This window comes from Chelonoidis abingdonii, chromosome 4 (assembly GCF_003597395.2).
Source record: "Chelonoidis abingdonii isolate Lonesome George chromosome 4, CheloAbing_2.0, whole genome shotgun sequence".
NCBI classification, from domain to species: domain Eukaryota; kingdom Metazoa; phylum Chordata; order Testudines; family Testudinidae; genus Chelonoidis; species Chelonoidis abingdonii.
The window spans coordinates 36,097,614-36,115,126 of NC_133772.1; the positions used below are offsets into that span (position 1 = coordinate 36,097,614).

Genomic DNA, 17,513 nt, shown 5'->3' on the forward strand with positions numbered 1-17,513 from the left:
AACTTTTTTTCTGAGCTTGTTAATGGATGATTCTTGCTTTTTGCATAGAATTGCATTATCATGTCTTGTGCTTTGTGTATGATGACTTAGATATACTCTGTATCTCTTAGTCATGAAAGTATTGAGTTGCTTCCTCTGAGACAACAGTCACATGTTTGTAAGAGACCTAGTGATAAAGAAAGGGGGAGTAATTTTTATCCCAACTTATATATGCTAGTTTCCGAACATTGAGCTTCAGTATCAGCACAATCTTCAAGTAGCCTCTGCAAGTTCTCACTTTTGGGATTAGCTGGTGATGCAGTTCTGATAATGGAACATTTCATATTAGTGCCTGTAGCTACGTTCTTCTTCGAGTGCTTGTTCATGTCGATTCCATTCTAGGTGTGCGTGCTCCCATGTGCATGGTCGTCGGAGATTTTTGCCTTAGCAGTACCCATAGGGCACCCTCTGGAGTTCTGCACTCCTGCTGTGGTATATCAGGCACCGCCGGCCTTACGCCCTGTCAGTTCCTTCTTACCGCCCATGATGGTCAGTGGAGCACCTTTGTTGCTTAGCAAGAGGTAGCAGTTTCTCCTTTTTGAATTTCATGCCTTAGGGTCTTTGTACATAGTTTGCATTTGGTAATGTTAAGTAGTTGTTAAGTACAATAACTCCTCATTTAACGTTGTAGTTAAGTTCCTGAAAAATTAGACTTTAAGTGAAACAATGTTAAGTGAATCCAATTTCCCCATAACAATTAATGTAAATAGGGGAGTTAGGTTCCAGGGCAGCTTCTCCTACTCTGCAAGCACCGGGGCGGGCGGCTCAACCCTCAGCCTGCCCACTCCACCCCTTCCCCTTGACATGCCTCTTTCCGCCCTCCACCTCCTCCGTCTTAACTTCGTACACTGCGTCCTGGCAGCACGGCCAGTGGCCAATGCAGTGGCAGTATTGGAGCGCGTGGGGCATACCAGTGGTGACGATCCCCTCTTCACATTACTCCTCGGTGGCTGCATCACAGCATCGGTTAGTGGCTCGACTGGTGCCAGGCCCAGTACCGAAAGCCTATTCTGAAGTCAGCACAGAGAAACCTGTGCCCACCCCTAAGCCTCCTTCTCTGCCAGTGGTTGAGACTCCGGGACCTCCACCAGAGGTCCAGTCTTCCTCATCATTCCTGGATGAGGAAGTTGCAGGACCTTCCAGAGCTAGCTTGACAGATGACTTTAGGGATCCTCAAGCCCTTTTCTGGCGCATGGCCGACAACTTTGGGCTTTAGGTCCAGGAGATGGCAGAACAGGAAGGACACCATCTTCAATGTCCTCTTGGTTTCTATGCCCGCCCAGGTCACCCTGCCTGTACATGACAGGGTCCTCAAGATAGCCAAGACCCTGTGGCAGACCCCCTCCTCCATCCCTCTTACCTCGAAACGGGCTGAGAAAAAGTACTTTGTGCCGAGCAAAGGTTTCAAATACCTTTATACCCACCCACACTGGGCTCACTGGTTGTGTCTGCAGCCAATGAGGACAAGCAGGTTTCCACCATCTCAACTCCCAAAAACAAAGAGGCTGAAAAACTCAATTTATTTGGGAGAAAAAATTATTTGATAGCCAACCTGCAATTCCGAATGGTGAACCATTAGGCCCTGCTGAGCCGGTAGAATTTTAATCTCTGGGACAGTCTTAAGAAGTTCCAGGAATCCCTCCCTCAAGGTCTAGCCCAAGAGTTTAGCACCCTAATGGAGGAGGGTACTGTGGTGGCCAGATGTTCCTGCAGATGGCATGGGTTGCATCGGTGGTGGTCATGTGATGCAGCTCCTGGCTCCAAACGGCAGACCTTCCCCAGGAGATGCAGGCCCTGTTCCAGAACTTCCCTTTTGACAGAGTTGGTCTGTTCTCCAATCAAACAGATGCCAGGCTGCATGAGTTGAAGGACACTGGGGCTACCCTTCACTCACTGGGCATGAACATGCCACAATCAGCCAGGAAGCCCTTTCAGCCACCACTGCCACCAAGACCCTGGCAAGATCCCATCAGTGATCTACAAGGAGAAGGGACGCTGGTTTTAGTCATCGTCGCCCTTTTTCCTCCCACTCGCCAGCCTAGTCTGGACCTGCCAAACACCCAGGGGGCCTGAAGTGATCACTTTGAGGGTGCACCCGAGAGCGATGGCCCTGTCAGTCTGTCGGATCCTACCCACCTTTTTCTTAACCATCCCTCTCTCTACCGCTCATCTTGGTTGCAAGTTATGGCAGACCACTGGATCCTAGACATAGTAGCTTGAGGCTATACCCTGCAATACTAGGCTGCCCCTCCATCCTGTCCCCACTCCACTTTCCTGTCCTCCTTCAGGGACCCTTCTCATGAGCAACTCTTCGTTCAGGAGGTCAAGAAGCTCTTGGGCTTGGGGGCTGTGGAGGAGGTTCCTCGGGACATGGAAGGAAGAGGATTCTACTCCTGCTACTTCCTAATCCCAAAGGCAAAAGGGGGCCTCAGACCCATCCTGGACTTGCGTGGCCTCAACAAGTCTCTCAAAAAGTTGAAGTTCTACATGGTCTCCCTGGTCTCTATCATTCCTTCCTGGATCTGGGGGACTGGTATGCCGATCTCGTCTTGAAGGATGCTTACTTTCATGTTTCCATATTCCCCGGGCACAGGCATTTCCTGCGTTTCATAGTAGCTGGGTGCCACTTCCAGTTCATCTGGGCAATTTCAACACCCAGGGCTGCTGGCTCCATAACCATTTGGCCCTTCATATCAATGTCAGGGAGTGCAGAGCCGTTCACCTGGCCTGCCTGGCATTATTGCCCCCACCTGAAGGGCAGGGTGGTTTGGGTCCTGATGGACAATACAGCCACAATGTATTACATCAACAGGCAGAGAAGCACCAGGTCTTTGGCCCTTTGTTGGGAGACACTCAGCCTCTAGGGCTTTTGTATGTGGCATGACATTCATCTGGTAGCCGTCCACCTGCCCGGAACCAGGAATGTCCTGGCAGATCACCTCAGCAGGAACTTTTTGTCTCGCCATAAATGGTCGCTTCATCTGGAGGTGGTCAGCCTAATCTTCTGCAGGTGGGGGACTCCCCAGGTGCACCTGTTTCCTTCCAGGCAGAACAGAAAGTGTCATGTATTCGGTTCTCTGCAGGGCAGGGACAAGGGCTCCCTGTCAGATGCCTTCCTGGTTCCATGGTCAGGAGCGCTGATGTACACCTTCCCACTGATTCTGTTGATTCACAAAGTCCTGCTAAAGGTAAAGCAAGACAATGCATCAGTTATCCTCATAGCCCCAGCATCTAAATTTCCTGTAAGCCATGTGGCTGGACAGCAGGTTATTTAGCACCACGCAGTCACTTGTGGAACCTGCCCAGCCATCCTGCCGGGGGAGGAGCGCGCCATAGGCACCAACTTCTCCCATAGTCTGGGGGTGATCAACCCCCACTTCTGCCCCAGGCCCTGCCCCCACTCAAACCCTTCCCCCATGTCCCCTCTTCTGGCTCTTCCCCGCCTCCTGTCCCGAGTGCACCCCGTCCCTGCTCCTCCCCCTCCCTCCTGTAGATTCCTACATGCCACAAAACAGCTATTCGTGGTGGGTAGGAGGCGCTGGGAGGGTAGGAGTTGGTCAGCGGGGCCACCAGCAGGTGAGGTGCTGGAGGGCAGGAGGAACTTGGCTGCTGATACATACTACTGAGCAGCAGCTGCTAATTTTTCTCTGTGAGTGCTCCAGCCCTGGAGCACCCATGGAGTTGTTGCCTATAGGGTGCCCCTGTCTCAAGCCCCAACTCAGCCCCAGACCTGCTGTGGCCAGGGGAGGGGTGGCCCAAACCTAGCCCTGGCCTGGACCTACCATGACTGGAGTGCCTATCCCGCTGCCCCAGCCCCAGAACTGCTGCAGCAGGGAAAGGCACCTCTCCTCACCAGCCCAAGTCCTGCTGCAGCTTGAGGGAGTCCTCTCTCCCCACTGTAGCCCCGGAGCACCCTTCTGCACACCAAACCCCTCATCCCCAGCCCCCCCACCAGAGCGCACATCTCTAGCTAGAGCCTTCACCCTATGCACCCCAACCCTCTGCCCCAGCTCTCAGCCCCCTCCCACACTCCGATACCCTTGGCCCCACCCTCACCACATAAATTTTACGTGCACCAATATGAAAGTGATGTGTCACACATGACTCCACATTGGTGCACATAACAAAATTCATTCTGCACATCTGTAGGAAAAATTAGAGGGAACACTGCCCAGCGTGGCCTTGTCAACACTCGTTTGGCATGCTGCTGAGTCTTTCAGCAGTCACTCCATTGCAGCTACCTCTCTGGACGGATCTGCTGTCCCAGAACCATGGTAAGTCCAGAACCTGGCGTCACTGCACTTGACAGCTTGGCTGCTGTGTGGCTAAGTATGGATTAATGAGAGTGCTCCACTGGTGTCCAACAGGTACTGCTGGGCAGCAGGAAACCTTCCACCAGGGCTGTCTATGTGGCTAAATGAAAGTGGTTCATGTGTTGGGCCTCAGACCAATACATCTGTGTGGAAGAGGCCTCGCTGCAGGACATCCTGGACTATTTACTGCACCTTAAGCTCCAGGACCTGTCGCTATCTTCGATCAAGGTGCACCAGTCAGCCATTTCAGCATTCTACCCTCCATTTCAAGGTCAGTTGGTCTTTGCCCATTTCATGACAGTGCAGTTCCTGAAAAGTTTGGAGCACCTTAACCCACATCTCCAGGACCCCGTCCCCCCTTGGGACCTGAATCCTGTGCTGTCGAGGCTCATGGGTCCCCCCTTTGAACCCTTGGCTTCCTGCCCCCTCCTGCTTCTCTCCTGAAGGCCTTCTGCTTGGTTGCTATAGCTTTGGCCTGTAGAGTGTCCGAGATCAGGGCCTCATGTCCGAGTTGCCTTATACGGTCTTCTATAAGGACAAGGTCCATCTGCATCCATACCCGGCTTTTCTGCCCAAGGTCGTCTCCCAGTTGCACACTGGTCAAGACATTTACTTACCAGTCCTTTGTCCAAAAACCTAATGCAATGGATGAGGAATGCAGGCTGCATACCCTGGATGTCAGACGGGCGCTGGCCTTCTACATTGATAGAAAAAAGCAGTTCCATAAGTCAATGCTGTTGTTTGTTGTTGTTGCTGACAGGATGAAAGGTTGCCCAGTGTCAGCCCAGAGAATCTCATCTTGGACCACGGCCTGCTACTGCTATGAGCTGGCAAAGGTGCTCCCGCCGGAGATTGTGACAGCTCATTTGACTAGGGAGCAGGCATCAGCAGCAGCCTTTCTGCCGCATGTGCTGATCCAAGAGATCTGTTGGAGTGCCACCTGGTCATCCATCCACACATTTGCGTTGCACTACACAATGACCCAGCAGTCTTGAGACAATACTGGCTTTGGCAGAGCAGTGCTGCAAGCAGCAAGACTCTGAACTCCGAGTCCACATCTGTTGATTATGCTTGTGAGTCACTTAGAATGGAATTGACATGAGCAAGTACTCGAAGAAGAAAAACGGTTACCCGCCTTTCATAACTGTTGTTCTTGGAGATGTCCATTCCATTACCTGCCCCTCTGTCAGAGTTGTTGGCAAGATGGTACTGAGGGGGCGTAGGGTTGGCGGCGCTTGATATACCATGACATGAGCGTGGAACTCCAGAGGGTGCCACAGCCAGCCCTACTGGTACTGCTAAGGCCAAAATCTCAGACGGCTGCGCACGTAGGTGCGTGCACACCTAGACTGGAATGGACATGAGCAGCACATCTTGAAGAACAACAGTTACGAAAGGTGGGTAACCAGTTTTTCTCATGCCCCATGCTGCTGTTGAGCATTCTCAGAACCAGGTTATAGAAAGGATGTGGCATTTGAGACACATCAGTTCCTTCCCACTGTGGCTGGTTTTCTTTATTTGTTTTTATTTTTTAATAGTTATTGTTTGTTTTCTATTAGTTTTGGGGTTCCTGGGCTACAGTATTGGCACTTGGATCCTGTGGTATAGATCCAAAGAGGAAAAGGCCAGGTTTCAAGATATAGGCCTGTTGTCCTGCTGTATTCTCCATTTTAAATCTTAGAGGAGGCTTGCCTGGGAGAAGGGCATTTTTCCTCATCTAATCCCTCACCTACCTAAGCTGCAGCACCTTCACCCCAAGATCTTTTGATGAATACTTAGGCAAACTCCAAGCCTCACTGCCCCAGGAGGCCCTGGCAGTAAACTCTCTGGATTCGAATCCATTAAACAATTTGTAAGTACAATCAGACTGTATCACCCTACAATGTCTTGGAGGGCAAAAAACAATCTAAAACTCTTCATAAGGCACTGCCCTCCACTCCTGGAGTGGTATCAAATCCTTCAGTACAGAAGGATCTGAAGCCCTTACCTGTGTGGAGGATGCCATTTTGCTCTATGTACAGTGCATGAGAGGTCACACTGTGTGGAGGACACCATACTGTAGAGCAAAATGGCACTCTTCACACAAGTAGGGTACCCAAAATTGAGTTTTACAAGAGGCTCCCAATGGACAAATGCCAACACTAGTGACTGGTGGCACCAAAGCACTCTTTTTAATAGCCTTGCCCTCAGAATATTTAGGGACACAGAGTGGGGGAGACCAGGAACTGATGCAGAACAGCTCAAATGGGCACTGCTGTGGTAATAGCCTCCCAGTCCCAGACCTGAACTTTAGCGTCCACAATCTGGTCCTGTCCCAAACCTGGACTTTTGCGTCCAAAATCTGGGGGCTTACCTGAAACTCCCCCAAGCTCACTACCAGCTTGGATATTCTCGCTGCCACCAGGTCAGGAATTTATAGGGCCTGACCCCCCTTTCCTCTCTCTGGTGTCCCCAACCCTTCCTTGGGGGGACCCCCAGATTCCCAATCCCTTGGAGTCTCAGAAGCAGGAGAGATAACCCCTTCCCCCCTCCTTCCCAGGCTTCCTCCTGGTCTAGCTTGCGCGTACCAAGAAACCTGTTTTTCTGCTTCCCAAGAGATAAGCGTTCTATTCCCTCAGGACAATTGAGATGCAAAATACCAACAGCTTGGCTTTGCCTTACTAGAAAAAGAATCTTCCACAAGTCTTGAAAAAGAAAGCTTTATATAGGAAAAGAGACAATACAGACTAATAACTTGCATAAACATTTATACAGGCTCCTACTTAAGAAAATCTGAATAACCCAGTCTGATTTAAAAAATAGCCAATTTAAATAGACCAGCAATCACATACATGTAAATACAACACAAAGCTCCTCATAGCCGAATTACTTTGCTTCCTTTTGTACTCACAGATGTTTAGGAGAAGGGTTGAAAGCAGAGGTAGTTAGAAGCAAAGCTTGTTTTCTCACAGCCGAGGAAAACAACAAAGACACAGCAATCCACATCTGTACATACAACACAAAGCTCCTCATAGCCGAATTACTTTGTTTTCCTTTGTACTCACAGACTTTTAGTAGAATATTTGAGATAAGATGGAGTTAGAAGAAAACTTGTTTACCCATAGCCGAGAAAACAACAAAGACCCCGAGTATACAAATTCCCGCCCCTGACTTTAAACAATCCAGTTCTCTGATTGGTCCTCTGGTCAGGTGTTTGGTTACCCTTTCCAGGTAAAAGAAACTTAACCCTTACCTTACCTATCTACTTATGACAACTGCTATGATTAAATGTTCCAATGTCAGAGCTGTATCATTGCAATATCCCAAGAGTGGGAATGTGTAGAGTCCATCTTGAAGAACTCCAGTTACAAGGGAATAAACTTCATATTTTCAATAAAATAATTATCCGTTGAAAAAAATGGAATAGAACATGGTAAATTGGAAAGTCTTAAGATTTTTTCTAACCTTCTAATCATGTCTTGAAAGTAGAGCTAAGTGGGAAACAGCTTTCCTATTTCCATGAAAAAAATTGAGATTTTGAAAAATTTCCCCTTCCACATCAGGATGACGCTGAGACCTTTTGATATTTTTCACAAAAAAATCAGAGAAACATGCCCCAGAATAACCAATAGTCCATTGGCTATGACACCACTCTAGTGTGCAGGAGGCATAGCAGAACCAAATTCAAGTCCTTGTTCTGCCTTGGAGGAGGGATGTGAACGCAGATCTCCCATATCCTGAGTGAATGCCTTATCCTGTGGGATACAGTCAGTCTATCACTCTTTCCTATTGGAGCTGTTCAACTTTAATTATCTATATAAATATTCATCGGGCTAGAAAGAGATGGAGTGACTTGATACAGGGAAGGATTTCTTCCCCCCAATATTCATCTCTGAAGTGACTGGCCCATGCATAACTCAGCTGCTCCTGCTGTGTTCTGGAGCCAGAATTTCAGTCTTAAACAGTTTACATATCTGTTTCAATCTGCCTCCCTGCAGTTGCAGAAAGGTAATACTTCAAAGGTTAGAAATATGATGTTTGTTTTTTAGTTAAAGGTTTTAATTCTGCATAGATCTGCATCCATCTATTAACAGTGCATAACATTCCCCATAGGAATGGGAAATGTTATGCACTGTTAATAGATGGATGAGTGGATTTGTCAAGCCTGGGTAGTGTTAAAAGATGCATTATAATTGTTTTCAGATTTGAGTAAAAGCTTAATATAGTTTCTTGTTTTACAATCTATATGATGTAATTAATCTAAATAAATACTGTATGTTTCTTTTTAATAACAGGCTTTAGCCATGGGGAAGGCTTACATCTTTCATCACTGGAATCAGTTTGAACTAGTAATCATAATAGTTGGACTCATAGATATCATGATTATTAATATCTTTAAGCCACTTCACCCAACATATCATATGATTAGGACTATCAGGATATTCCGAATCATTCGCCTTATTAGAGTTCTGCGTCTTTTGAAGGTAAAGATAAAGATTTTTATAACTTTTAACAAGGAACTATAAAAGGATGCAGCTTTGTGTTTTATTTTTAGGTTCAGTAAAATAAAATGTAAACCAAATTCTTAAATGTTATTGTTTTAAATCTGTGTGGCTCCTCCTTGATGTAACATCCCCTTATGTGCTTTGCTGGTGATATCTCGCAGCATGCTGCACTGAGAGCATAGGAGTATGTCGAATGCTTATAGAGCTAAGATAAAACCATATTTCTTCCTCATAAAACTGCCTCCCCACATCTACTCTTAAATTTTGCATGGTATATCACATGATCTGTGGAACAATTGAATGCACTATACTTTAGGAGAGGGTCATAACAGTCCACATTGAGGGTTAGGGGTGCACAACCTACCTTTTCCTCTCAAATCCTGTTTATTCTGCTATTTAAGAAAAATCAGACAATCTGAGGGTTGCTGACCAGACATTATTCTTCTTGTGTTTTGTTTTTTAAATTCTAATTTATGAGGAAAGTTTTCTTCATCCTTTCCCTCCACTACTAAGTCCTTATATTAATGCATAGTATTAAAGTACTTTTCTCGTCTCTGTTGCTTTAGCCACCATGGTTAAATGTGTCAAAGTGTAGCTTCAATACATATGCTTCATATGCTCACAAGCTCAGGCTTTGTTCAGGACTCTTATTGTGACTGCTGGAACTGAGATGAAAAAAAAACAACGTTGTGGTGTACTTTCCCATCTAAAATCCTAAGAGGGGTTGTGATAAATGAAGTAGGGAGTTGCTCTCTTTTATGGATATCCAGCCAGCCAGTTAGCTATTAAATCCCTGTTAGTAGCTGTTATTTACTTGCTTTACATGTAAAGGGTTAAAAAGTCCATAGGTAAAAGGAAGGGAGTAGGTACCTGACCAAAAGAGCCAATGGGAAGGCTAGAACTTTTTAAAATGGGGAAAAAATTTCCCCTTTGACTTCTGTGTTGTTCTCCCAGAGATCAGGGACAGGGCTGGAGCTATGCTTTAAGAGCTTGTGCCAGGTATGAAAAATGATCAAATCATACCTAGAAACTACTCATTTGAAATACCAGATATGTAAGTAGATCAGGAAATGTCTAGGAAGACACGATTAGGTTTATCTCATTTATTTCTTTATGGCTTGTGGACTCCTCTGTGCTAACCCCAAACGCTTTTTGCTTTGCTTGTAACCTTTAAGCTGGACCTCAAGAAGCTATCGTGATGCTTAATCCTTATACATGTGTTTTTTAAAACCTAGCAAAAAGCCTAAGTTCCAGATGTATTTTCTTTTTTTTTTGTTTTTAATAAAATTTACCGTTTTAAAGAACAGGATTGAATTTTTGTGTCCCTAAGAGATTTGTCCATATGATGTTTAATTAGCTGGTGGCAACAGATAATTTCCTTTGTTTTCTTTCTCAACTCTTCCATGGCGGGGGGGCAGTGAAAGGGCTTGAGGGTACCCACAGGAAGGAATTCCCAAGTGCACCTTCCTGGGTTCTAAAAGGGGTTTTTTGCACTTGGGGGTGGCAGCATCTACCCATCCAAGGTCAGAGAAAAGCTGTAACTTTAGGAGTTTAATACAAGCCTGGAGTGGCAGTATTAATTTCTAGAATCCTTGCAGGCCCCCACCTCCTGTACTCGAAGTACCAGAATGGGGAATCATCCTTGACAGGGATTCACTTTATTCAGCCCCTGTTCACCATCATTATAGGGAATTATTTTGCCTTGAAGCTAGATAACATGTAAATTTGTTATAAGTCCAACATATTTAGCTAGCCTTATCATCAGGAGTCGTATACTGCAAGTGCTCATAGATATGTCAGCTGCAATGTATTACCTGAACTACTATCATGCTCAGAGTTGTAGCTGCAAGAGATTTCTGGTTTTCCCACCTGAACAAATTTTCCTGATCACATGATTCACTTGGGTAACTTTGCTCCACAAGTTGGATCTAAAGTGAGCAGACTTATTTGCAACCAGGATGGGGTCATGGTTTTTCAAGTCATCTGGATTGTTTTGTTGCATCTGGAGAAGGGGCCGAATGGGAATCTTTCGGAGCAGACACTCTCTTAATAGGTCTGAATATAAAGGATGATCCATTATTTGGAAACAGGAGATTATGTATCTGATAGTCTCAACATCCTTTCTACTAAGACAATATAATTTTTTGTTTTTAAATTTGTAAAAAGTGATCGTCCAGGCAGCAGCAGTGCATATTGCCTTTTACATGTCAGTCTTTTAAGCACATTTTGCCTGTTCTTTGGAAACTTGTGTATCATCTCCAGTGTGAGGCCATGCTGCCCTGATGCAGCAAATTGGTGCTCTTGGTGCTGTGGGCATGCTATTTGCATCAATGAAGGTGTTATTACCTGAGAGACATGACCGATCAGCAAATTATTTCTGGTTTCAACACAGATGTCCACAAAAATTCTTCGAGTGCTTCCTCCATGTCGATTCCATTTTAGTTCATTCTAGGTGTGTGTGTGCCCACATACGTGGACGTCAGAGACTTTTGCCTTAGCAGTATCCATAGTGCCAGCTGTGGAGCCCTTTGGGGTGCCGCGCTCAAGCCATGGTATTTCAGGCACAGCGGGCCCTATGCCCTCTAAGTTCCTTCTTATCACCCGCGGTGGTCAGTCAGAATGCTTTTGTCCCTTGCTTTGCAAGTGGCCAGCTGTATTTTTTTTTTCTATCTCAACCTTGTGCTTCTAGCTGTAAATAGTTTAACCATTGGGTTAGTTAGCTGTTAAGTGTTAGATCAGGGGTTGACAATCTACAACATGCGTGCCAAAGGTGGCATGCAAGCTGATTTTTGATGGCACGTGGCGCAGGCTGAGCCATCCAGCCCGCTGCCACTCTGGGGTTCCTGCTGCTGGCCCCTTGCCAGCCGGGGTCCCACCGCCGGTCCCACTCAGCGCCCACTGCTGGCCTAGGTGAAGGAACCCCAGACTGGCAGTGGGCTGAGACCCCAGCTGGCAGGAGCCAGGGACTGAAACCCCAGAGCTAGGGCGGGCTGAGCCCTACCAACCGCGAGCTCCACTCACCTCAGCTATTGATCTGGGGTTCCAGCTGCTGACCTCCTGCCAGCCACGTCTGGATCTCCAGCCTGGAGTCCCAGCAGGCCACCCTCGGCTCTGCTCCTGGCCTTGGATCAGTGCTCTGCAGCCTCTCCTCTGTGGCCCACTGTCCCCAGCCTGGGACACTGAGGGTTGCACATGAGGCAAGAGGAGGTGCAGCTCAGCACCCCCATCTTAAAATTGCTTATATCAGACCACACTGCGTTTGACCTTGTGCCTGCCTTCTATCACCATTTTTTTTCCCACTGAGAGTTGAAGGGAACATTTAACAAAATGGCAGCTCCTAAGAAAGCAAAGCTAGATGTCCAATCATTTCAGCCTGCTTGGACAGACGCATTTGGATTTATTGAAAAGGACTGTGCTATTTGTGCTTTCTGTTATGAAAGTGTTGTTTAACCGCACATCAAGTGTTCGACATTTTAAAATGAAGCACAAGAAAACTTTTCTTGACAAAGCAGACAAGACTGAATCATTCAAAAAAGCAGGAGCAGCCTGTGAGAAGCAAAGCTGTGTTTTTAAAAGCTTAAACGTAAGTAAAAAATCAAGCTACAGGAGGAAGTTACAAGATTGCACAGTGCATTGCAAAAAACAGAAGGCCGTTTACAGATGGGGAATATATAAAAAGTTTCTCAGCAGTTCGGAGATTTTGTTCAATGATTTGCTAAATAAAGATACAGTCATATCTAGAATAAAAGAACTGCCGATCTCTGCCGGAACAGTTGAGAGATGCATAAGTGAAATGGCAGAAAACATTAAGGAAAAGCAGACGACTGCATTGATAGACACAGCATTTAGTGCTGCAGTTTATGAGAGCGTGGATATAAACGACGTTCCACATTTGGCAGTTGTTGCAAGATACTGTGTTTCTGATGAATCCAAGAGAAACTTTGTTGCCTAAAACCCCTGCATGGCACAACAAAGGGGAAAGATACATGGGAAAGTTTTGTAAACCATTTTGAAGAACGAAGAGCTGACATCAGAAAAATATTGTGTGTGACAACAGAGGGTGCGCCTGTCATGGTTGGAAAAGAGAAAGGATTTGTAAAGTTACTTGAAGATCAAATTGGCCGTCCGACAGTCAAATTTCACTGTATCATCCAATCAAGAAAACCTGTGTGCTAAAATTTCTAATTTAGAGCTTAATAATATGATGAATACAGTTGTGCGAATTGTGAATGTCCTTGTTGCTCAATCTGCTTTGACTCACAATTTGAGGCACTGCTAGAAGAGATGGACAGTGCTTATAACGACAACCCATTTCACAACAACATTCGGTGGCTAAGTCATGGCAAGGTTTTGGTGCACTTTGTAAACTGTTTTGATGCAATCAAGGCCTTTGTCAGAAAAATAACAAAACTACCCTGAACTGGATGATGTCAAATGACTGTGTAAGCTCATGTTCTTCAAGTGCTTGCTCATATCCATTCCAGTTAGGTGTGCGCGCGCCGCGTGCACGTTCGTCGGAGAAACTTTTACCCTAGCAACACTAGGTGGGCCGGCAGGTCGCCCCCTAGAGTGGTGCCGCTATGGCGCCTGATATATACACCTGCCAGCCCGTCCGCTCCTTAGTTCCTTCTTACCGCCATGTCGGTTGTTGGAACAGTGGAGCGCAGCTTAGCTGATCTCCACCTCCCTAGCGATTCACTCGTCGTATAGTTTTTTCGTGTACATAGTTTTTTCTTTACCTTATTACCGTTTGATGTAGTTATAGTTCGTGTATACAGTTAAAAAGGATCGGGGGTTCGCCCCCTCTCCTCCCCCGGCACTGGGGCCCATGCCCGGTTCACCGGGCTTCTAACCCTGCGCGGCCTGCCGTCGGCCGATGCCCACAGGAGATCCGCATGATTCCTGTTTAAAGTGCCTCGGCGAGGCCCATCTTTCAGACAAGTGCCGTATTTGTAAGGCGTTCAAGCCCCGGACTGAAAAAAGAGCGGGACATTTGCCTGAAGCAACTTTGGATGGAGGCAGCTTTAACTCCTCCATCCTTGGCACCGACTCCGGCACTGGGAACAAGTGCATCTTCTGCTCCAGCACCAGTGAAGACTCCTCGGCACCACCCGTCACCGGCCCAATCCTCCGGCCGGCGCTGCTCGCTCTCCCCGAGGAGCAAGAAGCACAAGGCTCCTGTGGTACCTTCAGTTACACCGCAGTCAGGCGCAGCTCCAAGTCGGACCGCCCGGCACTGCCAACTGCCGCGGCACAGCTTGTCTCTGCACCGTCGATTCCGGTCTCTCAGGAGCTGTTGAGTCCAGTGCCTACCAGCTCCCCAGCCTGTGCTGCGGTAGAGCTTGTCATACCGTCCACGCCGGAGACCTTCTCCATGGCGCGGGACCTCATTGCTCTCACAGAGCCTGAGCTGCCCCAATCCCCTGCACCGCCGGTGCGGGTCATCCAGTCGCTGGGCAAACCTGCCATGGTGCGACCATCTTCCCCGGGCACCACGGAGCACTGTCGGTCTCGATCGGGATCCCGTGATCGCTCTCGGCCCCGACACCGCTCCTGAACCCGGCGCCGCTCGCAGTCCCGGTACCGTTCTCCATCCTGGTACCGGTCGCACTCGCGGCACCGCTCGAGATCCCGGTCTCCATCGTACTGTCGGCACCGCTCCAGATCCTGGCACCGCCACACCTCTCGTAGCCGATCCAGGCATGACGATATTCGGCACCGGTCGACCTCCCAGCACTGCGCTGGTCATAGGTCCTGGTCCCGCTCTCAACACCGCCACGGTTCCCGGTACCGTTCGCCGGTACCGCGCAGGGAGGAATACTACGGATGCAGAGACCTGGTCCAGTCTACTTCAGCTCCCCCGTGGCCGTCCCGTCATCCGTCCACCTGTTCGTACGCGGACAGCGCCTCTTATGGGGGTTCGGACACTCAAGCCCATCAGGACTATGGACCACCCCAGTGGTCTTTTTGGACACCCTGGGCCTACCACCAAGCCCAAGGCAAACCAACGAGCCCATCACGCTCTGGTCATTCGGAGCACTGAGTACCTGAGGCCACTGTCAGCAGACCTCCCCCCGCTGATACGGAGGCAAGCGCTGCACAGGCTCCAGAACAGGATGTTCTGGAGACGGAGGTCCACCAGGACGAGACATCAGTCCAGGACCCACCTCATCCCAGGGTTGTCGTCGTCATCTTCCCTGGATGAGGCGGTAGCGGGCACATCATCATCAGGGCCTCCCCCGATTGATCTGCGAGCGCACCAAGATCTTCTGTGGTGCGTTGCCCAAAATATCAGCCTTCCCGTAGAGGAAGTCCCCGAGATGGAGGACCCAGTGGTTAGCATCCTATCAGCGGAAATGCCTACCAGAGTGGCCCTCCCCTTTATCAGGTCGATACAAGCCAGAGCAGACACCATCTGGCAGTCCCCGGCTTCCATTCAGCCGACAGCCAGGGGTGTAGAAAGAAAATACATGGTGCCCTCTAAAGGGTACAAATATCTTTACGTGCACCCCGCCCCTTGCTCATTGGTGGTACAATCGCTCAACGAAAGGGAGCGCCACGGCCAGCAAGCTCCCGCGTCGAAATCTAGGGAGGCCAAGCGCATGGACTTGTTGGGCCGAAAAATCTACTCTGCCGGAGGGCTTCAGCTCCGCGTGGCGCACCAGCAAGCCCTCTTAAGCTGATACTCCTATAACACCTGGGAGGCGGTCAGCAAGTTTATGAGTTGGTCCCTCAGGACTCCCGTCAGGAGTTCACAGCCCTACTAGAGGAGGGGAAAAGGGTTGCAAGAACCTCATTGCAAGCTTCACTAGATTCCACAGATTCGGCGGCTAGAACTGTTGCCTCTGGCATAGCCATGCGGCGCATATCGTGGTTGCAGGTGTCCGGCCCACCGCCAGAACTGCAATATACCATACAGGACTTGCCATTTGATGGACAAGGTCTTTTCTCGCAAAAGACGGATCCCAGACTGCAGAGTCTGAAGGACAACTAGGTTATCATGCGTTCACTCAGAATGCATACCCCTCAGACTCAGAGACGGTCATTCCGTTCCCAACCCCAGCGCCCTTACGCTCCAGCTCGGCCGAGACAGGATTTTGCCCGTAGGAGAGGTTGTACCACCCACAGGCGGCAGTCGGGACCTCCAGCGGGCAACAATTCCGGTCCCACAAAACCATCATCGGGACCTAAAACAAATTTTCGAAGGTGCGCCAAAGAGCAGCATACCAATTCCCCCTTTGGATCCGTTCCAGTTTTCCAACCACCTTTCCTCGTTCCTTCCAGCATGGTCCCACTTGACTTCGGATCGTTGGGTCCTTCGTACGGTGGATCTTGGATACCGTCTTCAGTTTATTTCTCCACCTCCCTATCCCTCTTCGGGGACCCCTCTCACGAGCAACTCCTCATGCAGGAAGTTCACAAGCTCCTATCAATCGGGGCTATAGAGGAAGTACCAGAGGAGTTAAGGGGCAAGGGGTTTTATTCCCGATATTTCCTGATCCCCAAGGCAAAAGGGGCCTCCGGCCCATCCTCAAGCTACGCGGACTGAACAAGTTCATCAAAAAGTTCAAGTTCCGCATGGGGAACTGGGGACCATCATCCCCTCCCTGGATCCCGGCGATTGGTACGCCGCTCTCGACTTGAAGGACGCATATTTCCATATTGCGATTTACCCCTCGCACAGGAGGTATCTGCGCTTTGTGGTGAATCGGGTTCACTACCAGTTTACCGTCCTTCCCTTTGGTCTTTCGTCGGCCCCTCGGGTTTTCACGAAACGTATGGCGATCGTCGCCGCTTCACTATGCTGTCGAATACATGTTTTTCCCTTACCTCGATGACTGGCTTATCAGAGGGACCTCCGAGGCTCAAATCATCAGCCATGTCGACACCATCAGGGAGCTATTTACACGTCAAGGCCTGATCATCAGTCTGGACAAGTCCACCCTGGTGCCCATGCAAAAAATAGAATTTATCGGGGCAGTGCTGGACTCCAACCTTGCAACAGCCAGTTTGCCCCCGCACCGGTTTCAGGCCATAGTCTCCCTGGTCCAAAGTCTTCATAGGTTTCCAACTACCTTGGCCTGTACTTTCCTCGCTCTCTTGGGGCATATGGCTGCATGTGTTTTTGTGACAAAACATGCCAGACTGTGGATGCGCCCGCTTCAAACCTGGCTCGCTTCTGTCTGTCGGCCAAACAGGGATGCCTTAGACATTATTCTGACTGTCACGCCGAAAGTTCTGAGCTCCCTCGACTGGTGGAAGAGATCGTCCCAAGTGTGTGCGGGCCTACCCTTTCATCCTCCCCAGCCTTCCGCATCCCTAACAACGGACACGTCCACGCTGGGCTGGGGCGCCCACCTAGGGCACCTACGCACCCAAGGCCTTTGGTCACCCCGGGAGCTGACACTTCATATCAATGTCCGAGAGCTCAGAGCGGTTCGCCTGGTGTGCCAAGCGTTCCTCGACCATCTACACGGCCGTTGTGTTGCAGTTTTAACGGACAACACAACGGCCATGTACTACATCAACAAGCAGGGGAGAACGAGGTCGTCTCCCTTGTGCCAGGAAGCGATCCGACTGTGGGACTTCTGTGTAGCCCAATCCATAGACCTGGTGGCCTCCTTTCTTCTGGTGGTACGCAACACGTTCGCAGATCACCTGAGCAGGTCCTTCCTCT

The 17,513-nt window shown here is 48.8% G+C and overlaps 1 protein-coding gene across 1 annotated transcript in view; it reads left to right on the forward strand.

The window, feature by feature from the left end:
* Window positions 1–17,513, forward strand: part of LOC116837279 (solute carrier family 9 member C1-like) — a 330,899-nt gene that overhangs the window by 157,772 nt on the left and 155,614 nt on the right. Inside the window, exon 16 of the mRNA XM_032801556.2 lies at window positions 8,627–8,815. Within this exon, the coding sequence (XP_032657447.2) occupies window positions 8,627–8,815 (189 nt within the window). The remainder of the gene's footprint in view (window positions 1–8,626; window positions 8,816–17,513) is intronic.